The sequence below is a fragment of the Platichthys flesus genome, chromosome 10, assembly GCF_949316205.1.
Source record: "Platichthys flesus chromosome 10, fPlaFle2.1, whole genome shotgun sequence".
NCBI lineage: Eukaryota > Metazoa > Chordata > Actinopteri > Pleuronectiformes > Pleuronectidae > Platichthys > Platichthys flesus.
Window position 1 is genome coordinate 13,874,789 of NC_084954.1, and position 24,021 is coordinate 13,898,809.

Genomic DNA, 24,021 nt, shown 5'->3' on the forward strand with positions numbered 1-24,021 from the left:
ATGTGATAAACGGCTAAATATGAATTAAATGAAGTGTCCTCCCCCCCCCTTCCGACCTCCCTCCTCTTCACATGGCTGTCCCACACCAGCCTGTGTGGACTCTGCAGAGAGGCGCTAACAGGACCGCAGTTTGGTTGTAGACTGTCAAACTGGTGGTAAAGTTTACAATGGACTCGCACCTCGGAGCCCAGATGGTGTGGGTTGTCCAGAGGAAATGTGAGTTTTGAAGAGATCCTGAGCTGGCAGGGCTGCTACAGCCTAAGGGGGTTCTTGGTGGTGTAGGTGGCTGGGGGGGGGGGGGGCTTGTTAACAGAGGAGTTGCTTAAGTGGATCATCACATGCCAATGCACTGAGGTCATTTGGCAAGGCTGGATCCTTTAAGAGCCATGGTCCGGCACAGGGGAGGTTTACAGGATTAAAACGGAGCTTTATGTTTTTTACATTTGTAACATTGAGAATCCTGCCTCTTTTAAAAAATCTTGTTTTTTAAAGACATATTAAGTCACTTTAAAAAAAAAAAAATTCAAACCAATTTTATGAGAGGTAATGGGACGTTTCATTTTGGTCGCCTTTAATTGCATCATATCCTCTTAACTGTTGCTTTGTCTGTCTCTTATATAACTGCAGGTGCGTGGGAATACAACCTAAATACTCATCTGTGAACATGATTTGCGCCTGGGTAGTCTAACCAGTGGGGTTATAGAGTCAGTCCGATTTTCATCAGCAATGGTTGCGAAGACATCTCCCATGATCCCAGCTGCTTCACAATGTCATCAAACTAGTGTTTGTTATTGTTCTGATTGAGAGACTCCTAGCGGCCAAAGGTACAGATTGTACATTTAGTTCTTGGGGGTTTTGTCCTTTGGTGTCTCTGTTGATGCGTAAATAATAAGGTCCATTGACAAAATAGTGTTTTTCCGAGAACCAGACGTGAGTACTCTGCAAGACTTGCCTAACTTTGTTGCTGCTTTTTTGTCAGACCTGAGTTTTACACAAGCATCTAAAAAAAACATTTACAAGAATTTCTGATATTTAATAACACACAGATGACTGAAGTGTATTGACTCATCAGAATTCCCCGAAAACTTCCCAGCACAACAGTTTGACCTTGACTGTCAGTGTGGAATGCAGGTTCAATTTGTGTGTGTGTCAGTCTTTGTTGTCCACTGTGATTTATTTACCGTCTCTCAGGCTAGTTATTAACACAGGATTGAAGGTTTGTTTTGAGGCTAAACGCAGGTAGAAATCAAATCATTCTGTACCTACAGTATCAAGGAAAGTTCAAAGGAAACTCTTCGGGAAGTATCCCGAATTCTTTCCTTCATCAACGGATAAGAAGTAAATCCACGTTTCGGTGTCTAATCACCACTGTTCTGACTCATGCTGTTTGATAATGGTCTGTGAAGACTCGGGGCTTAATCCTCTGCGGCACCCTTATTGCTTGCGCCTCCTGCCCTCCTGGGGGGTCAGCCATTCAGCGATGCCAGGTGAGGAGGAGTTTTTCTCATGGGGATCAGCACAAGACTACCTCCCTCTCCCAAAATCCCCTGTGGGGGGAGGTGAGTGGCCTGAGGATGTGGAGGGGTGCGGAAGAAGGAAGTTGGGAGTGAATGTTGAGTAGCGGAAGGCCTTTATTAAGATGTAGTGCAAACATGATTCTCCCTTTATCCCCCGAGGGAAACAGGGTCACACACTGTGCCTTTGGCTCTGAAAGGTAAGTTAGTGGATTAGCTGTCAGCTGGAGAGCCGGTTTGAAGTTGTTTTTTTTCTGTCTGACAATTAGGAACAAGGCGTTTCCATCGTGTTACATGTCTTAATGTGGGAGAGGACATTTCTCTGGTCAGTGAATCCACAAATAGTAACTCTGTTCAAGCAATAGTGAAGAAACACATGTGAGAAATCAGCAAGAATGTGCTTTAGACCTTGCCAAGTAAGATATGGGTATGTTGCAAGAAAAGGTTGCAAAATGTACTGAGCAGACTTCATCTTGTGTAGCTCTTTCCTAAATTAACTTCACTTGTTAAAAGAAAAAAGAGAAGATGGCCCAAGGTAATGGAATTAATGGATGGAGCTGTCAAGACAGTGTCAGGAACCCAGGGAACAAGAAATGACTCATCATGATGAAACTTATCACTGAAGTTACCAATATTTTCTCTGTTTTATCGTTCCCTATCGTACATGTGGGATCAAGCCTGTGTCAGATATGATTCATGGTACAATGGTCTCATATTTATTTCCTTTTGATAGATGAGTCAGGATGAATCCGGTAGAAAGGTAGGAGCGGCTGTGTAGGTTACTTAACTGAGCAGGTAGGGGCTTGTACTTTTTGAGGGATTTTCTGCCCACAGTGCTTACACTCCTACACTTATTGCTTGTTTTATATACTCATGAAATTACTGAACACTGATGCAAGTGGCAGCATATAAATAATCTAATGTTCTTTAAAGCTAGAGCCCGGCTGACATGGCCAGTGCCCCCCAAAAAATCCCAATATTGATATATCAGCTGACATAAGAGCCAAAAGTGATATGTTTGTGAAAGTCTCCGGTCGGACGATTTTTATTGGCAAACCAATCACTTGGTATTCAGAGGGGCTGCTGAGACAGTCTCTCTCTCTCTCTCTCTGATGCTAAGTGCATCTGCAGTTGTAGGAGAAGTATTTGCATGCTGAGCATCAATATGCGCTGTGTTGTTCCTGTTTCTCTTCTGTTTTCTAGTTGATCACGAAGGGTCAGCAGCCAGACACAACATCACATTGTAAGTCCTAGCTTCAGTTCTGTTAAAATACTCATGCAGGTGTGTCTCTTTGGCAATCTGCTTCTCTGACACTGTGTATTGCACACTCATCATTCGTCACATTAAAGTCTGGTAACAGGAGGGATTGGAGAGGAGCTTGGAAATATTTTATTTGGAAATAATCCTGGACTTTCCTCACTGCTGGACTGACACATTAGACTGGGAAAGAGGTGATTTGTATAATATTCAACTTGATTGTAATCTGCTGTTGATAACAATTCTATTTATATTCTCTCTGTGTAGAACTTGTGCTATAGTATATCTTTTTCCATAAGTCTACATTTTTTACTCTAGTTTACTGCATACAAAGAACTGAACAGCTCCATCCTGTAAATAGTATGAAACACAAATTGGATAAACCAGGCACATGGCTTAGTTTGTGGTTTTGAATGTGAAAGAACAAAACTATAGCTTGTCCAGGTTAGAATTTGCATGGTTATCTGCATAGAAGCTGGTTTGCATGAATTGATGTGGTAATGCGAGTCAAGTACTCTCAAGGTCTTACAACGAACAACTTGCGTCACGGCTGCATGCTGGGGCTCATCATGTTCAAGAAGGTGGGGATATTCAGCTATAAAAAATGATGCATCAGTATTGTGTGCCACATCTTTTACAGCATCTGTGGGGCTTACTGCAAGAAGACTGTTTCTTCAATGTGTCTGTTGTTAACTGAGCATGTAAAAAATGATTACACAAAGAATGCTTTATATCTCATACACAAAGTACTTCAGACAGACAGAGATCACCTCTGTCATACTCGTGACTGTGGCCTTTTTGAAAAAGTTAATAACCAGGTGCTGCGGTATCCATTTCTGAGTTTCTGTTCACCTCCGGCACCACCTTATTAGGCGCTGCATGTCATTCGCGTAACAATGATGTCAGAGGCGGAGAAGTTTATGAACTGTCTGCATTGTCAACCATCTGATAAGCTCACACTGAAAAGGAAGCAAGCCTAGACTTTACATTATTAGTTCTAGACTGCTTAGTCATCGAGCCCCTCATGAGTGGACGTCCTGTCTGCTTTCGGCAGGGAAACAGATCCAGGTTTTTTCCATAAATCACCTGTCATACACTAGTCACACTCACTTGCTTCTCATCAAATGAAGTCATACACTCAGACTTGGATTGACAGTCTTTTATTTGGACATTTTCTTCACATAAAATCACTCAACGTTAACTTTCCAAACGCTGTATTGTCGCACAGCATCACTGCCTCTGTCCAGGGGATTTGGATTCGGGGAGTCAACAAAAGGGAAGGGAAGGTCATGCTCGTAGCATTAACACACCTTTGTCTGTAAATGTTAACCACGGCTTAACAGACAGGAAACTGAAATTCAAAGAATTACAATGAGGTGTTGCAAGTTTTTTTTCCTGGAATTCCAACCATTTTTGTTTTAGCAACAACATTAGTGATCTGTGCACGCACAGGAATGTGAGGTTTTGTGATCCGTCAAAGATAAAATGGTCTCTACGCTCTTAGTTAACACTCATGGTGACTTTGTTGAGACAAAATTAACATGAGGTTAAAAATTCATATAACTGAGTCCAAATGCTACACTGTCTCTTCAGCCTTGACTTGGTTAATAGTTATATATGTGAGTTAACAACCGTATTGATGCAGTTGTGAAACAAAGAGAGGGTTGTGTTTTGTCAAGGCTGTGTACTTATGCTGTAAAATTGTGGTTTCTGACTCCGAAATGGAAATTTTGCACTGGACCATATATTTAACGGGACAAAGCCGTCTCCACAACTATTCTGTGAGATATGATTTAACAGGTCTGTCCACTGAGCTGTGTGCAAAGACGGGCCACAAGAAGAAGTTTGTAAATTGCTGATCATACTTTAACAAAACAAGTAAATGTAAATGAATGCTCCCCTCACATGTGAGAATTAGGAACAGTTTGTAGCCTTCTCTTCTCTCGACCAACCGGTCAGATGTAGTGAGTACATGAAAAACATGAGTTCATAATTGACAGCCTCAGCCAATTGGGTCAATTGGTCGCTGTAAGGAAAACAGATGCTTTAAACTAGTGTGAGCTGTTCACTGCCACTGGTACGGTAGTTTCATTTTATAGACCATTCACTGCAGTTATGCCAAAACTTAAATTGGCATTTCGGTTTTAACGGATTAATCCCAAGAACTATTTTTCCTTCCATTAACATTAATGTTAAAAGTAAACACAGTTTCAGTTGCATTAAAATACAAAACATACAAAATTTACACAACTACTATATATTTAAAAAGAGACCAGGTAAAATACACTCTACTCTGCTATATTAAAGTGAAAACATGTACTTTATGTTTTTCAAATGATGAATTTGATGCCAGGCACTTACCAATGCGCTACATTTAAGAACCCGGTGGCACAGTAATGGGAATGGCCTTACCACAGTGGTGTCAGATCCCTCAGAGATTGGTGATAAGTGTTATCAGATGCCGAAGAAGCACTGAGCAAGACCAGACACTATGACATTTACACTGTCTGTATGATCAGGATTGGGTATTTAGTATTTTGAGAGAACAGCATCAAAACGCCTGAGTCACATAGGATGCAGATCACAAGTCTTTGTCCGTTGTGACTGGCCGGATGGAAAAACTTTGCATTGCATGACACTGGACCGTGTTCTCGGCTTATCTCAGACTTGCATGTTGACCAGGTCATTTGCATTCCTCTGCACGCCGTGTTTCAACAAAGTCAGCGAGTGGTCCACCGTGGTGGTTTTGCCCTGAAACATGTGGTGTGGTATCGGCCAGAGATAGCCTGTATCTGAAGTGGTCAACAAAGCTGTGGAGCTAAGCTGGGGCTGGAGTCAAGTGCACATTCAAGTTTGACGTTGTCATTTCAAAGCAGCAAATCGTATCTTTTATTTCACCCCTTTGAGATATGCATAAGGAGATATATATAATGATTCTATGCAATCAGGAGAGGTTATATTCTGAAAGTATGGTGTTGATTTTGTCCATAGCCCACATTGTGCTGTTTCCCCCCACCTCCCTTTTACTCGGCATGGACTTCAGTCTGCAGCACAGCAGCGGTATTATGGAAAGATATGGTAGGGAGGAAGGAGGAAGGAGGGAGGATATTTCACATGCCAGACACAGGGGAAACTCAAAACCAAAAGTAAAGACAGAAGTGACAAAGGATATGGAAGCCTTATTCAAATTCATAGTGGTGTAGTGAGGGTAATAGCTTCCCATTACACTCCCGATCAACCCTATGATTTGTCAGTGAGCGTAAACCGAGTTTTCTCAAGTGGTCAGCTCTTGGTTGCCGAATCATCCTTTACTCCCCGTGAGGTTGTGCATGGGAACTGTGTTGTTGGTGCAGCCCAGTTTGGGCCGTGGAACAAGTAGTGCAGCGAGAACAAGACTCTCATGAGTTCAGCCCTGACTCATGGAAAGTTTGAGGATGCCAAGAGGTGTGTGTCTGTGTGTGTCTTAAAAAGGCAATTTGATTATTGGTGTAAAACCCTTCAACCAGCTGAACGTCACAATTTTCTCAAGAATTTATACATCAGATTTTGCTTTTATTATGCCTTTACTCCTACGAGAGCTGTTAATGGTTGTACTGTATGTCCTGTAAACTGGATATATATGAGACACTTTACATAAATTATGTATGCTTATTAAAGCAGCACCATGTCACTTATACTGAGCAGCAGCAACCTCATTGAAATTACTTCTTTGGCTCCATGTCTAAGCGATTAAGTGGTTTTCGTGTAGAGAAAATACAAAACCTATCAACGTTCTGAGCTCAACCCCTGACCATTAACTCACATCTACATAGTTTAAATAATGTCAACACTGGTGGATTTCCGGCTTGTGACGTAATCTACATCTGTTGGCTATCAACACGAAATTATGCTCTTCATCTCCACTTAGCAGTAGCACTTAGTGGAAAGATGTAATTTAATATTTAGCTTAACGATGGCTTATACCTTTTTAATTTCTATTTATTAGCCTGAAGTTAAAATTCATCACAAAGCCCCATTTCTTTAGCTGGGTAAAATGGTTTTGACCCCTTTGCCCTGTAAATATTAAAGGAAATGGAGCTCTCCGCTCGGTGGGCACTCAGTGCCCCATACTCACACAGCGACATGGTTTCTTATATTTAGGAAACGTTTGTGGGGAAAATTCCCCATCTGGTCAGGAAGGAAGTGAAACTGAATATGGATTCCATTTCTCTTAAATTCAGACGGAGCTCAATGAAGGCATATAAACAAAGCTCTGGGTGCCTTTCTACAATCTTTTTTTCTCCCCACTAGTTTTCCCTCTCTGTTTTTCCAAGGCCCAGCCTTCAGCAGTCAAAAGAACAAGAGGAAGTGGCTGGGTTTTCCATAGAATATGCTGCGTTGCAATTAGGCCATGTCACTAATGATTTGAGCTGAGGCTTTTACTGCAAACCACTCCTCTGTGTCTCAGCCTGGGAGAATAAACACAAAGCGCACAGCTTTTATTGATTCATGGATAGAAGTCTGGTCAACGTATCTAGAAACGTTTGCAGAATTATATTCGTCTGGATTGGTGCCTCAGCAGTGTCTCAATGCAGTCATGCCTTGCCGCTATGTGTGCACTTGCTGAGAGAAGACAACCATTAAGACAATTCACATAAGTATCTTGACAGTAACAGCATTGTAGAAAATTCTACATTAATGTTTACTGTAGCGTTCTATAAACAAATGATGTTGGCATCGGGTTCAGAAATATAAAATATAAAAAGTAAAATGAAGCAGCTTTGTTGGAGAACACCAATACATCACCCAAATTATTCTCTTGTGGCGGCTGTGGCTGAGGGGTAGAGTGGTCTTCCTCCAACCTGAAGGTCGGCAGTTCGATCCCCAGTCTGACCCCATCTGCATGCCGAAGTGTCCTTGGGCAAGATGCTGAACCCCGAATGGCCCCCCATAGAATAACTGTGTAAAAGTGCTGCGACTAGATGCAATGTATGAATGTGTGTGTGAATGTAGAACTGTACTGTAAAGCGCTTTGAGCGGTCATCAAGACTAGAAAAGTGCTATATAAATACAGAGCCATTTCCATTTATAGGCCAGGAAACCGCAAGCTAGAGGAAACAACAAATATCACAACATTTTTCTCAAGTTTAAATATTTAGTGCAACAGTCGCTTCTTGGAAGACAGGTTACATTGATTGAAAAGAGCAGACATAGCAGGTTTTTTCCAGTAAAAGCTTTTGACTGGAGGTATTTTATGTATGAAACACTTACCTTCTGCAATTAGCCATGAAGTTAGTAGATTAGATTGTCTCCAGAGAGATGGAGACAGATATCCATTTCTGTTTCACTGACTACAGTGTCTCTCAAATTCTGACCCCTCTATCTTTGTTCCTCTCTCCTGTCCCAGAATCTCCTCAGTTCTCCTCGCTTCTCCTCAGCAGTAATCATGACCAGGCAAACATGGACTTGGGCCAAGACTGTTACAGCCGACTTTGTGCGGAGCCACTGGATGGAGAGGGTGAACGTCCAGTGAGCCTTGTGTCCACCCTGTCCTCAGACTCATCCCGCGACAGTCGCAGCCTCTTCGGAAGCACCATCGCAATACCTTCCTCCAACACCCCACCCGTACCGTTCGGGGAGGACATAGACTTGGAGCTGAGTCCGGCCAAAGGTTACGGCGAACAGGCTGGGGACCAGAGTCCCATCCTCACAAGCTCCAGGGGCCGCTGGCAGGAACGGCTGGAGCCCCGGGTGGTCAGCCACCAGTGGAACAACAACAACGCTGCCTCCAACAGGAAGGTGATCGCTCAAATACCTCACATCACTGCCTCGCCTGTCGTCGCAAACGCCATGGCGCCCAACCCGAAGCTGACCTACGTGGACCGTGTGGTCATGGAGATCATTGAGACAGAACGCATGTACGTCAAGGACCTGCGCAGCATCGTGGAGGTGAGTGGATGTCAGGGTTATGCTGACTGTACTCAAATTGGATTTTCCTTTTGCCGTTTTCAGCCAAGTTCACTGTGAGCCACTGGTTGATATTGTAGAATGTAAATCATCAGCATTCAGTGCATTTGGAGCACGTGTTTTACCTTGGATTAATGGACAGCTGTGGCTCAGTGTCTGCAGAACTCTTTTGTACAGCCTGGAGCCAAAATAGGGGGAATTAGGCTCAGCGGCTGATGAGAGCAAATAATGTGTACTCGGTTTGTGGCCAAAAAATGGGTCTGGGCGTTGTAAAACATCCAATACATTTTAGTTCTTTGTCCTTTTATAACCAGGATATATCCTGATTGGGAGGTTGACAAAAATATATGTCTGACATCTGACAATGTGTTTTGTTTATATATTTCCAAGGCTGTGGAGTTTATGATCTGGTCGTAGTGATTTGTATAAAGCACTCTGTATATTTACAGTGCAGTGAAAATGTACGGCCTGTAGCCCACAGAGCGTGCTGAAAGCCAGAGTTCAAACACAGTCAGAACTGGGACACAGTGCAGGTCTTTCATGGCAGGAAACCTGGGCTCTATGATCTTCGTCAGAGATAGAAGAAACCTCATCTCAGACATGTGACCCATGGAAAATGGGCCAGGAATGATTTTACCCCTCAACAAACTTATCTCTTATACCCTGTTCTACCCTTTGCAGTCTGGAAACAAGTTCCAGACGAAGAAGCCTCCCCAGCTTTCAATCTTCCGTGTTGTTGCACAGAAACAGGAGCACGCTGCTGTCAAGCAGTCTCTGCTGTTAATGTCTTTAACACGTGAAGCATTTCACAGGCTGACTCGCAGTAAACCAGCTCGCACCTCTCCTCACCTTGTCTCCGACTGCGCTGGCGTCTGGCAGTTGCAGGGGCGAGGGGGTGCCGGCTGGTCGCGGTTTGATTAATGACTTGCTTTGGACAAACACTTCCACTGCTTTAAACTATTTCAGCTGACGGGCGCAGCAGCCCCTGTCTGGTCTGGCCCCGCTCACTCAGACCCTGCAGCGAGCTCCGGCCCAGCCTGAGCATTCAGGAGCTCTCAGCCAACACAAACACCTCCATCTTTGCACCAAACGGAGAATAACACAAATGAAAGCGTAGCAATCAGTTTTTCCATAGACTACAGTGTGGGAATATAGTCCAGCACAGATGTGTCCTTTTATGATACGGTATTGCTTCAGTCAAATAGATTCCATGCACCTCATTTTAATTTCACACTGAGCCTTGAATCTGACAGAGACGTGTGAAACCCGTTCCCTCATCTTGGAATTGATATTTCAGCAAACTATTGTAATTCAAAGCTTCCCCTTGATATTGACTCTGAAGTCTGAAACAGCTGCTGAAGATGTGTCCACCCTGCTGTCAGATCCAGTGAATCGCTCCCTCTGAAGTCTCTCACTCTTTACTGTCTATCCATAGAATAACGTTTAACAACAGCTGTTTGACCCAGCTGGTCTCACATGTCTAAATACAACCTCAGCACTTGGTCCAGTCACACCCAGAGGAATTGTTCAAAAAGAATGTGAAACATGCTTTTGGGTTTCAGAAAAAAGAGCCAGTCCAAAATAACGCTCCTCTATTTTATTTTATGCACTTTAGTCTGTGTTGCTTTATATCTCCTCTCACTCTTAAACAATAAATAATCGTTTCCATCTCCAATACTTCCTGTACTCTATCATCCTACACCATATTAGTTATATTGCCCAAGTTTAAAATATAACACTTTGGTATACAATATGTCCTAGCACCTCGCTCAGAATTCACTCTGTATGAGAATGGTTCTTTCAGCTCCAGGAGATATGAGTATGGTTTCCATCTTTATGGCCACATCGATATAAATAGCATGATAGCTTTTTTTTTATTTTTTTTGCGAACAGTCGATTACATTTTCTCAATATTTGCGATTTTTTGATTGTCTCTAATGTTACCCACACATTGAGCCAATCCTCCGCTAAAATTCAAAACTGTTTATTCTTTTCCCCCACTTAAACTGGTGCGGATAGAGAGGTTCATCCACTCAACAGAAGGTTGGCGGTTTAATCCCAGTCCGAGGCACTGTGTAACTGTGTATGTGAATGACTGACTGGCAAAAGTCTTCTGTAAAGCCTTTTGAGTTCTCTTCAACAATAGAGACGCATAGATAGATGAGAGATTACATAGATACAAACCATTTACCATTTAAACTATTGTTCTTATTTATTTTTAATTAGTTAGACATTTTGATGTGACTTATTGGTCCCACATTAGCCCTGCGCAGGTAAAGCTGGGTTTCTGGTGCTTTAAGCTTGTCGCACTATAAGCTGGGAGACTCCACATATAGCATTTAATCTCTCGTGCTATGCTAAAGGTCACGTGTGTATGGTGAAACAACAGTGGTGAGTTATTCCATAGGAGACTATGAGGCGCCCTGCTGACTGCAAGTCAGCATTGCTCCAGCTGCAGTGAAATTCTCCATCCATGACCAGTTCATTCAGCCAGTGCGATGTGATGACTCTACTCTTAATCTGGGCTGCCTGGCATGTGCGTGTGTGTGTCTCTCTGTGTGCTTGTGTGTATTTGCACCACATCGTCTGGGAGCATGGGGGTGTGTACAAGCTGTTTACTGGTAGATTCTTTATACAGTCGCTGAGTTCATACGGGTTTGTCGCTTGTCCTTTAGTCCTGCACTTGTTTGTCGTGGTTTGTGTGGCACATGAGTGCGACCGAGAGACAGGGCAACCATCCAGATGTTGGAATATGTGTGGTTTTAGATATTTTTATCTGCTGAATAGGTCCGTGGGGAGCTTGGTCCTGGCAGGGGAACGGGCTGTGCTGATGTTTATGGTCAAGGTACAATGGGACCTCCTCTAGACAGTCACATTGCCCCCCCCCCCCCCCCCCCCCCAGTCACTGGAACAAATCCTTAAAAGGATCCTTTAAACATCACATAGCTGTGAATAAATCAACCTACATCTTTCACGTCAAAGCCTTATGACCATGACATCAGAACTAGAATGGTATAAACCCTCTGCACAAACCAACTGTTGTGTAAAAAGTGATCATTCATCCTAGAGGATTTACTGTGTGATGGTTTTGAATGATAAAATTGTCTCTCTTTATGCATGCTCCCTCTGCAGGTAGGAATCTGCAAGTGCCTGAAGGATAGTAAACCATATGGAGTGATTTGAAATGAACAGTATTTTATGTTTTCCCAGGACTATTTGGCTCACATCATCGACATGAGCAACCTCCCCATACGACCAGAGCAAGTGTGTGCCCTGTTTGGAAACATAGAGGACATATATGAGTTCAACAGGTAGGTCATCGCCCGGGTTAACCCTCACCAACCAGCCTAACATCTAGATATGTTTTATTTTGTAGCTTTTATCTTAAAAGGTACCTTCGACCTGATGAGACAATACCCAGAGCAAAAGGGGCTATGGTCAGTCATTGGTGTACTTACTTCCTTGTACTTTGTTCCCTTTCACTGCACTTTGATGTGTGTGTACTCTGCTATTCTCATATTTGAGATAATATGAGGAATGTGGAGAATTCATGACGTCTAACTCCTTTTCTTCCACTCGCTGCTTGTGATCCATTCAGTGAGTCAAAGCAGACGCAGGGAGGAGCCGTGGGGCAACACTCTCCACAGTAAACACGCTGGTGTAATGGTCATAGTTAGTCTTACATTTAATCATCTCACTTCAGCAAGTGCCCACTGCTGTCCGTGCCTCTTGATAAAACAACACATTAACATTCCTCGGGTAATGTCAAGGCTATTGTACAGCACACGTTTTTTTTAAATTGAAGTCAGCTGAAGAGAGATTTGGGATCCGAGGGGACCCGCACTGTAGTTTACAGAGAGACAATGCTTTTCTTTTGTGTAACGTTGCACTGAGAGGCTTTGTCATCCTTCAGTTAGCAATTCAGACAGCGATACCAGCTTTTATTACAGTGCAGTTTCAGAGGAGAAGTGTCTGTCCTTGCCTGTGAATAGGTACCACATGTTTATTTAATATACAGAGTTGTGCCTATTTGCAGGAGGCTTTCCAAATGTATGTTGCAGTAGAGGTAAACCTTTCTATAGTCTGTCAAAAAATGTTTTAAAACCCAGTCACCTGGTTTACTCACCATTGCAGGGATCATGGAAACCATCAGCGTACGGCAGGTGTCTTACTAGCAGTAAAGTGTGTTACTTTGCTGTAATTCAAACCCCTGCTTTCCCAAAAGCACTTGATACTCAATAAACTCACATTTCTGAATGGATGTCATTGCTGGGAGGCCAGGATTTTACTCTTTCTGACCAGAGTAAATCTTGCAGTATGAACAAATATTGACTTTGTTTCCGAAACATACCTCAACCCCAGTGCTTTTCTTTTATTGTATTATGAACATGTTTCCTTGTAATGGCTTTCAGATAAGGCGCACAGTCTTTATCTTAAGGGATGGATTTCAGTTGGAAGAAACGTGTTTAATTATTTCTATTCCGAAGCCATGTTTTTTTTGTATTGTATTTTCCAACAGGGACCCAGTTGTGCACATTTTTTTGAGGTGATGTCACACCAAGTAAATAATGAATCAACCGTACAACTTCCAGGTTTTTAGAATACATCCTGTTTTTTATGGCACTGTCAGAGGGGAGAATTCCAGTGTTCCTTCTTGCCAAGACAAGGTTATTGTTTAACAGTGTATGCTGCCCTCTAGTGGCAAAATTCCTAATTTGTGTCAAATCTCACTGGGGGAGAATAAATACAGTAGAAGAATATAAGCATTGATTTATTGACAACAGCCACTAATCATTATTTCTTCCCTCCTTTGTGGTTTCATCGTTTTTTCTACACATAGATTTTTTGTTAACGTGAACTCTCTGTTCTGCTTTTCAGTGAACTGCTGCAGTCTCTGGATATGTGTGAGAACGACCCTGTGGCCATAGCTAGATGCTTTGTAGATAAGGTCAGTATATCTTCCTCATAACATTACAATTAAACTATTTTTAGTCTACTTTTTTTGTGATCAAATTTTTATTGGGATTTGAAGGACAACAATCATCATCATTCAACAGCACATACCATTTTTAGTCTACTTAAAATAATATATTGTTAGTTATTCTATCTTACCTAATTGCTTTAATTAATCAAAGTTATGATGGAAAGTACAAGGACTGAAATGAATGTTATCAAAATGTCTGCTTTGTGTTTCCTCAGAGTGAATACTTTGAAATTTATACCCAGTATTGCACCAACTATCCCAAGTAAGAAGCTAGAAAATATTTACTGGAAATAACCTTTTTCCTGTGATATCTGATGTAACGTCCTTTATTAAACATACACGTGTTATCATCTTCTGCTCTCTAGCTCTGTGGCAGCACTGACTGACTGCATGAGGAGTAACACCTTAGCCAAGTTCTTCAGGGATCGACAAGCTGCTCTGAAGCGCTCGCTCCCTTTGGGCTCCTTCCTGCTCAAGCCAGTTCAGAGGATCCTGAAATATCATCTGCTGCTGCAGGTACACAACATTGTCCTTGGTTACACTGCTTTAACATGAATTCTCTCAATATGTCACCTGCAGGCCTTAGACTTATGATACGGTAAGTATTAGAGAAGTTCACAGCCCTGATGCTTGATGATAAAGTATTGTTATTATATTGTTTTATAACTGCACCTTGAAAAATGCCTGTGAGTGTTTAACAATACAGCCAAAGAGTGATTGTCTCCTTTTCCCCTTCTTTAATTTGATTAATATCTAAGGGCCCAGAGGCAAAAAGCCATTTAGTATTTTCAAAGGTAAATAGCTCAATAGATTGATATGGATTCACATCTGTCTTTGTTTGGGAAGAGATTCAATTAGTTCCCTGTGGCGTCACCCTCCTGTCAGAAGTTGTAACTGTCCCCGGTCTCTTCCAAAGGAAATTGCGAAGCACTTTGACCCAGACGAGGAGGGAAATGAGGTGGTTCAGGAGGCCATCGACACCATGACCGGAGTGGCCTGGTACATCAATGACATGAAGAGGAAACATGAACATGCTGTCAGGGTTCAGGTCAGCGCTCCACACATGCATTCAAATAGCCATTTAAAATGTATATACGTCATTGTCATGAATTGCTCTCACACCAGCACTACACAGTCAGTTAAAGTTATTTTTTCCTAGTAAATTATGAAACTATCCTTGTGTCTTTCTGAATTTTTTACATTTTGAAACATAATTTTTCCATTGATTTATTGCAATAATTATATATCTTAACTCTACTTTTTTCTATCTCTTGAACATATACATATTCTAAAAATACGACTCTTCAGTCATATGTTCTCTAAAGCAAATCCACAAACCTTGATATCAATGTATACATCTGCAGCTTTCACTTTTAGTGTTAGAGGGAGGATTACTGATTCTTAATGATATTATTGGTGTGAGATGTTGATCAAGCGGCAGCTTCAGTTTCCATTGTATCTTTGTATCACAGATGAAATATGACGCTGTGCTGGCATTTATACTCTTTCATGGTGAAGGAACATGGCTAAGAGTGTGTGTGTATGTGTATGTATTTTTCATCTGCAGGAGATACAGTCTCTTCTGATCAACTGGAAGGGTCCTGACCTGACCACCTATGGAGAGCTGGTGCTGGAGGGCACGTTTCATGTCTTAAGGGCGAAGAACACCCGCACACTCTTCCTCTTCGAAAAGATGCTCCTCTTTACCAAGAAACGAGGGGAACACTACGTCTATAAGACCCACATCTTGGTAGGGTTCATTTTCACTCATTAATGATTTAGTACTTTAAGAAATTTAGATAAAGGTAAATGGTGATTTAAAGATTGAACAGAAGGTCAAACAACATCATATCGTGTGTTCAACAACTTAAGATCTATTACATAAAGACATATTATTTGAAGTAGCAAATTAAGTTGACTGAAGCCTCAGTTTCATCTCTACATTCGTTGTGGTTGCAGTGCTCCACCCTAATGCTGCTTGACAGTGCCAAGGATCCCCTGCTCTTCAGTGTCATCCATTTCAAGCATCCCAAGCAGCCACATACAGTGCAGGTAAATGTGGATCACCAGTAACTGTCAACCTTTTCCCTTCTGCTGCACATTTACACAACATGTACAACTTCAGTTTAATCATCTGGTCAGTATCATCAGAAAACAACCAGAGGCCTGATTAGTTTTATGTTTGCCATAATATCACCATCTGTAGTGTTAACCAAACCTTTCTTCTTAAACGCTTAAGAGTTTGCACTGTTATGTCAGTTCTGCATTCCTGTGAGCAGGATAACACAAACATTACTACCCAACCGATTACCACAAAATTTTGTGTAGGGAAATGAGAAAAGGAAGATGCCATTACAATTTTGGTGCAGATCCAGATCAGGGGGTTCTTAAACATTGTGGAATAGGAACTTTTTCAATATTTTGGTTGTTTTCTCAGAGAGTAATTCATGGATCGCAAAAAAACAGACGTTTTATGAGTATATTTGGATCTAGTGAATTTAAATGTGCTCTCATGAGGAGAATGTTGGGCCTCGGAGGAGATATACACTCAGTGCCAGTTTGTTTCCATTCTATTTGTTAATTGGAAGAACGACTTTCTAAATCACAAGTACATGTTGTTTACAGGCCAAATCAGTAGAGGAGAAGCGTCTCTGGGCCCATCACATTAAGAGGCTCATTCTTGAGAACCACAACACAATCGTCCCCCAGAAGGTAAAAAAAACAGTCCTTCAAAACGATGTCCTTTCTCCTCAGAGAAAGCTAAAGGTCTGCCTCTCATCATATCACACTGCCTTTTTCTTCAAAGGCAAAAGATGCCATCCTGGACAACTCAAACTGTAAGTGTCACAAATATGGAAACATTAGCCATGTACATACCACTTTAACAGTATCCATGGCAGCAGAAGATGCTGCTTGAAAAAAGGGTGTTTCATTTTCAGTGGTAAATATATATTGCTGTTTAATTTACCAGGAAGGCGTATCCCAGAACACATCCGACTATTGGGAGAAAATTGTTTTTGTAATTGCAGCTTTGAAGTGTGATGAAATATGTCTCTACTGCCAAGATCTAGGAAAGTACCACTACAGTCCTGAGAGGCTGAATAAAGCAGAGTCCTGCCGGGGGGACGACTTCCATCAGGGAGGACGAAAGGGGCGAAGGAGATCAGGTAAACAGTTGTCACCCGATCCTGTATTCTTAAATTGTGTATCTGCTCAATATAGTTCTATAGTTATTTAGTTGATCATTAATTGTCATTTTCAATGTCTCCCCTTTCAGAGCCTGCGAAAAGAATCATGAGGAGCACAAAAGGTTGGTACATGGTGAGGTTCAGTGGACGTTCATTCTCCGTTTTAGGAATTCCGGGGACAAACGGGCAGATTTTGGCTACATCCATATTACTCATTTGTTTGAAAACGCCATTTTTTTTATAGTCGTTACCAGTTGTCTAAACCACTCAGTTTCTGCTTGTCCAGACTCAAATTCAGCCCCATGTGGCCAGGAGCGTTTTCAAACTTGCTAAGTGAGGTTATTTTATGTCTACGTGAAATAAAGAGCTTTTTTCATCTGCATTCCAGTTTCGCTTTGTTCTCCCACAAAGACACCTGGAGAACAGATCAAAAGACACATACACTCGCTCCCCCCCCCTCCACTGGCCTCCCCCATAATGACGTTAATTATATTGCACATCGGCCCAAGGCTTTGTCATACACAAGCTCTTTTCAATAGTCCAACTCAGCCTCAGATCTACGTGTCCTCCTGCTGTCATCTTCTATAATTGGCCATTATGAAAGAGAAAAACCTCTGTATTCCTTGTCCCCAGTTCTTCTCTGCTCCCAGACCAGATCAATTTTTGGAATCAGTGTAATGAAGAAAAAATGTCCACGTCAACCTTCCATATCGGTGAGGGAGTGGCTCATCACATCCTGGCTAATTGAATCATGTCCAGTCTAAGCCACTGAGAGGAAGATGTTTCTAATTGGTATTTATCTAATCACAAGACCTCCTTTAAGTCTGGGCCAGAGTAACAACCACCTCACTCACTCCCTTCTTTTGGAGCTTATATAAGACTCATGTTGTACTCAGGTTATTCTGTCCTGCGATATTCTGACTTTTTTCATTTTGAATTATTGACATTCTTATTTGTTTATCTCTCCCCCTCTTCTTTATCTTTGTTCTCCATGAAGCTGTGCTGAAGGTAAGCGTCTGAAATCCAAATGTTGTCTTTTATTAAACCCTGATAAGCTTTTTGTTTATTCTGTTGTAAGCACACCACTTTATGTCGGTGTGCTGTGGTGAGATATGGTTTATCTAGTTTTGCTTCAGAAGTTCAGGCTCTCCATTCTTATCCCAAAAGAAGTGTAACCAAAACATTTGAAAGTAGAAAAAACCTAATCTGCACAGAACACACTTTGACCCGGCCTAAAGAAAGAAAAATCATATCTCACAGCCCATTTACAGCTCTTTGTAATCACAATCATGCTCCAGCACTGGCCTTGCGATAACAAACCACATGTCTTTGACTTCACGCTACAGCATGCAGGCAGTGAGGGTGCACTGCTCGGGGATAGGCGCACCCTTCAGCCAGCCGCTAGTGTCAGAACGCTGGACCCCGGTCACGATGACCCTCGGGCTGAGAGGCCATGTGTGGACGATCTGATCCCGAGAAGGGACTCTCTGGAGCAGCTAAGTCCGACTGACACTGGCCTGAAACTGGGCTCTTCACGCAGTGAGGGGGGTCTGGAGCTGCAGAAGGAGGAGGATGAGGAGGAGGGGGAGAGTTACAAGGAAGATATACTAATGGGAGATGACCAGGTAGCCGACTTTGCCAACTCAGTGCTGGCAGCCATCTCCTGCTGGCACTTTAGAGCCAGGGCTTTGCTTTCTACTCACTTCACAACGGTGAGGGTTTCTGCCACCCACGGGTTTCCCATTTTTGTCTTCCATTCCGCCGGCTTACCAATACTCTCTGCCACTCTTTCTCCCACGCACGCTCACGTCTCTCTCGCTTATTTTTACTTCACAAACAGAACCAACTAACACCTGCTACCATTTGCACTGTGCACATTAATACCTCCCGTCAAATTGATGTTGAAGGGCATGGAATTTCCTAATCTGCTCTAAGAAGGAATGGTTGCAGCTTAACTTGGTGCACGTCTCTTCTTGTGGAGCTGAAGATCATCTCTGTGTGCATGCACTCTGCTCCTGCTCCTGTCCTCCTCATCTGTGTAGCTCCAGTAATTGTGTGCCGTGTTTCATAATTGTGTTTTTAGGACATGATTGATGTTGATGCTCATGCTGTTGAAACCATTGCCTGCATTTGCATTAAAACCAGTGCCGCCCTGTTGAATGTAATTTGACTTCAAAGGTTGATTAAATGATTATTATTATGGCGAGCGCGTTGCTCTTTGATAATCATATTTCCCCTTTCCCCCTTCTTTGTTGAGGTAAATTATTATACCAGTATTTATTCTGATTATGCATTAATCCACGTCGGTTAAATTGAAACCCTTTGCATTGTAATGGCTGTTTCAAACGTTAAACGTAAGTGTGTTTGTTGTGTTTCAATTTTTTTTGATGCTCTCAGGATGATCACGACAGATTTGTGACTGAAGTGAAAGCTGAGACAGAAACTGGGAGGCAGGAGGAGAATCACGTGGACGAGGCTATTAAAAAAGCCCTCACTACACAGGTAGTTAATAAAGCCGTCCGCAATTAGTGTCCACACATCCATTCAGCATCATTTCCACACGTGTCCCTGAGGTCAGATGTGACACTAATGTGTATTCACTGTGTTACATTATGCCAATATATCCTTATACCCTCAGCACAGCTAAGTGTGTTGTAAGGGTTTATTGTCTCTTTACTACGACATCAATCTTTCAGTGTCTTTTCAGCTGTTATTTTCTATTTGGCCTATTTGAATTATGCCTGGAGTTTGTTTTGATGTAAATTAAAATGACACACACACGCACGTACAAACAGCTTTGTACTTCTATCTTAGTGAGGACATTCATTGGCATAATGGCGCCTTGATGTTAGGTGGTCTTAATCAGTTTGAATGCTGCAAAAAAAAGTGTATTAATTATCATATTTATTGTTGCTGTGATTTATTGTTATTTATTGTCTTATTAACATATAAAATACTTCAATTATTCCATGAGCTTACTTATTGATTCACTTTTTTCTTATGGTGAGATTTTAACCAGTCAATTATGGTCTTATGAGGGACTTTATAATGTGGAACTTTCTTTAAATCTCAAACTAACCCTAACTCTAATCCTCAAACCAAGTCTTAACCCTCAAACACCCCTTTGATAAAAAAGCTAAAATGTCCTCACTTCAAAGGGTCCTCTCAAAGATATACAGTGCTGTGAAAAAGTATTTGCCCCCTTCCTGGAGTCTTATGTTTTTGCATATGGGACACACACACACACACACACACCGCTCTCTGGTGAACATTTGATTTGGAGGCCAGGTGCTGCTCTCATGTTTCTCTGCACCTGAACAGAGTAAAGTTTTTAATTCCTTTCTAACCTTATCTCCACCACACAGCCCCAAGCTGCACTTTTTAGAAATTGCAGGTAAACCACACGAGCAGGCAACAACTGGAAACACATTTAGAATAATGGCCGACAAGGGCAACATCAGCACAGGGAGCAATGTCGGGGCGCCAATATCACAGGCGCTGTTAGGGCCGCTGACATCATCGTACTCGCCGTTAAACTCTCCAAGGGCGTCCTGAATGGTGCAGCGAGGAAGGGGTTAGCAGCCAGAATGTAAATGCAGTCACAGTGTCATTGCAATTTTTACCACACGGACATGTTGTACAATGAAACAGGTCACCGTAATAAAACTCCAGCGGGTCCCCAAGGATAAAACACATGCATCGTAAATTGTTGTGGCTGTGGATTAAACTGTCTGGTTGACTTTGAAAAGGTCCATTAGGTTTATGGAGATGGGAGAGTGCTTGCTGTCATTATGTCTATTTTGCTCATTAAGTGCTACTTTGTAAACACTCCATTGTGTTTCAGGTCAACGTGGAGGAGATTTGTCCTCTAGACTGCGTCCCTCCAGAGACGAGGAGAGATCAACCGGAGGAGCAGTGCTCCCTGTGTCCCGAGTCTCCTGTTTCCCCCCCTCAAAAAGACGACGACACCCTAGAAACTGAGGATACTTCAAGAGAAACTGGAGAGGAGGAAGAAGAAGGAGGGAGCGATTCCTCTTGTCTCCAAGTGGAGGAGGCGAGTGTACTGACAAACGGGGAGCTCTCAGAGGAGGAGGGGGAGGACGTGTTGGACCGTAAAAGCATCCTTCCCATGTCCGTGTTGGACCAGGCGAGCGTGATAGCGGAGCGATTCATCCGCAGCTTGTCCAGACGGAGCAGCCTAGTGTCCGAGGACCTGGGTTCCCTCGCCTGTCCCTCTCCTCCAGCAGAAAACGAAGTCTTCAAAAGCCCCTCGGCCTGCATGGACTTGGAGGAGCAGACCCAAATGTTCGAGAGCTCAACCCCAGAGCCTCAGTCCACCTCAGAGGTCAATACGTCGACGCCTGCACACAACCCTGCACTGGACGTCCTCATCGAAGGAGAACGGAGGTCGACACTTTCCAAACAAGATCGTCTTCTCATCCACAAGATCAGGAGTTACTACGAGGATGCCGAGCACCAGGATGCTAACTTCAGCATCAAGCGCCGGGAAAGTCTCTCCTACATCCCGGCAGGTCTGGTTCAACATCTGAGCCGACAGCTGAACAGCATTCCTCAGGAGCAGGCCGTCCCAGTGCACAGGAAGGGCCTCTCTCGGAACCGGCCCACTTCCTGGTCTGTGTTCGACCTTCCTGGATTAGACAAGAGTCAAAACACTGAAAGCGAACCGAAGAGAGCAGCGGAGGCCATGGCGAGACCTCAGTGCATCAGTGAAGCCTCAACCACAGAGGAAGAAGAGTTCAGAAGCTCAGAAGAAATGATCAAGGTTTGGCAAGACATGGAAATGGAGGAGGGCGTCCTGCAGATAGAAGAGGAGAAAGTAAATGATTCGATATTGGAAGCACCACAGGACATGAGCTTCGATACTTCAGACGTTAAAAGCAGCGAACAAACGCCTCCGGTTTTAGAAGAGTCTGAAACATGCGCTGCCTCAGATAGTTCCTTGGTCTCATCACCCAGCACAACCTCTCCACCGACAGAGGGCGGATCTACACCGAGTAAAACTCCTCCGTCACAGGAGAAGAACCACTTGAACCACAACCAGCTGCCGAAGATCATCAGCTTTCGAGCGAGTCTGGATGAGGAACAGATCCTGCAAGACATGGGAAAGATGAAAAACAAGGTGTTCCAGCTGGCTCGTCAGTACAGCCAACGCATCAAGAACAACAGGCCTATGGTGTGGCAGAGGAGCCGAGACTCGGCCAATCAGCAGAGCTTGAAGAGCCTGCCCGCTGTCCACGAGGAGAGGCTGCAGCTCAGGAAAAAGGGTAAACAGGAGGCAGTTGATTGCTTTCTCTTGCAGTAACTTATCACTTGTTCTTGTGTAGATAAAACTGATTCTCTGTGTGTTTTGTTTTTTTTGTTTGTGTGTATACAGGTAAACACAGCCTGAGATTGCCTCTGATTGGTTCTGATCAGATGGTCATCCATGAAGTGCGTTCTCCGAGCCCAGTCCAGACCCCCAACTCTGGTGCCATCTCCCAGAGCTCAGACACCTGCCCTCAAAGCTCCCAGACGGAGAGATTCCACTGGCCAGACGTGCAAGGACTTCGCTCCAAATACACCCACTCCTCCAAAGCAACAGGTAGCTGCACAATGGGGATGTTGGAGTGCTGCAGCAGCGTGTGTAATGGCTGCTCACACAAGTACAGCAGCTCCTCAGACCTTCACAAAGCTCTGACAGACCGGACACATTGTGAAGAAGGTCCAGCCGTAGAGGACTGGCCCCAGCCACGGCTTCAGCCCCTGCTGTGCAGGTGGAGCTCCTTGGACCACGTCGGGTCTCTTCCCCTCCACGAAGTGCAGAACCTCCAGGATCCTGTGAGGAGCAGCTGCATAGCAGAAAAACTCCAAGAACCGGACCACCTCCCCCAGGAGGATCCTGGCTGTGCAGAGAGGTCCTCCATTTTCAGTTCAGGGAAGATGTCAGAGAGTAATCTAGTGAAAAGCTTACGGGAGAAGTTCCAGAGTTTAAGCTGATGATCGCGTGAATCATGTTTATTTCTATTATCAGGAAACAGCTGCCAGTTATCTAACGCTTCTCAACATCCTCTTTTTCATCTTGTCCCCTAAAAGAATGCAGCTTACTGTCCGCACAGTGCTTTAGTACAGGAGACATTCAGTGATGAATTGTGTTTAACATGAAAGGGACATTATTGGTTATTTGTTGGGTTTATGAGAGGGATGTGTGATGTCTTTAAAAAGGTGTATTGCATTATTTGTACACTGGGTATTACCTGCACTGTACAATTTCAACTTTATGTAAAAAATGTGTAAATAGTTTCCTGTATCAGTTAAAGATTAGGTCTTACTTTATTATTATATGCACCCACTGTTGGTGATCCCTGCTATAGTCACTATAGCACTATTATCATGTGACCACGTAAACTGTAAGCTGGAGTGTCAGGAAGCGAAGTGGAGGTGGACAAACACAGACTGATCTTTTTTTTCAGCGTGAACACTGCCGTCTCACTGACGAGGATCTCTGACCGAACACCAAAGACCGTTTCCTTTTAACTTTTGTAGTCTTTGAACGCAAGCAGTCACCGCAGTAACTGGCTTCCACGTTCTACTGTAGCTGCTTCTACAACTGTCCTCACATACTGTGTCACAGGAGCTTTAATTTCTCAACATGTTGTATATTTTCTTAGATATTATTTATGAAACTGTATATTTGGGAGAGAGTGGCCTTGTGTAAATACTGAGCAGTAACAATTTTACTTTTTAAATTTCAGCTACAGGAAAAAAAAATGATTGTTTCATACTTGAAGTTTCCCGTATTTTCAATAAAAACAGAAATGGTCAAGTGTCCGTGGATTGTCATTGTCCTCTTTAATCTTCCATCCATTTGTCCTGTGGTCGGTAGAGTGAGATCTACAACTTCCTTATTAAACTGGTTAAATGTTTCAGTATTTTTATAAACCGTATGAGAGGAGTGTTGCATTGCTGTGTTCCTGACATTACGGGGAGGAAATGTATCCTGTTGATTCTCAAAAGGAAGAGGCTTCATCAATCTTTATATACAGTCCATGGTTAAAATGTACAGTAATGCAAATTGTTAAATGAGCAAAGCCAGTTTGCTGTAAGACTTAGCACTTCAGACCTTTTGTTCTA

At 42.9% G+C, this 24,021-nt stretch overlaps 1 protein-coding gene across 1 annotated transcript in view; it reads left to right on the plus strand.

Moving 5' to 3' along the window:
* Positions 1-23,718, plus strand: part of LOC133961968 (pleckstrin homology domain-containing family G member 3) — a 32,242-nt gene extending 8,524 nt beyond the window's left edge. The window contains exons 3-19 of the mRNA XM_062397389.1: positions 8,159-8,700; positions 11,929-12,029; positions 13,597-13,666; positions 13,918-13,964; positions 14,068-14,218; positions 14,619-14,750; positions 15,270-15,452; positions 15,662-15,754; positions 16,328-16,414; positions 16,509-16,539; positions 16,768-16,869; positions 16,980-17,012; positions 17,888-17,898; positions 18,237-18,602; positions 19,288-19,392; positions 20,735-22,175; positions 22,286-23,718. Of these exons, the coding sequence (XP_062253373.1) occupies positions 8,159-8,700; positions 11,929-12,029; positions 13,597-13,666; positions 13,918-13,964; positions 14,068-14,218; positions 14,619-14,750; positions 15,270-15,452; positions 15,662-15,754; positions 16,328-16,414; positions 16,509-16,539; positions 16,768-16,869; positions 16,980-17,012; positions 17,888-17,898; positions 18,237-18,602; positions 19,288-19,392; positions 20,735-22,175; positions 22,286-22,887 (4,097 nt within the window). The 3' untranslated portion in view covers positions 22,888-23,718. The remainder of the gene's footprint in view (positions 1-8,158; positions 8,701-11,928; positions 12,030-13,596; positions 13,667-13,917; positions 13,965-14,067; positions 14,219-14,618; positions 14,751-15,269; positions 15,453-15,661; positions 15,755-16,327; positions 16,415-16,508; positions 16,540-16,767; positions 16,870-16,979; positions 17,013-17,887; positions 17,899-18,236; positions 18,603-19,287; positions 19,393-20,734; positions 22,176-22,285) is intronic.
* The last annotated feature ends 303 nt before the right edge of the window (positions 23,719-24,021 follow it).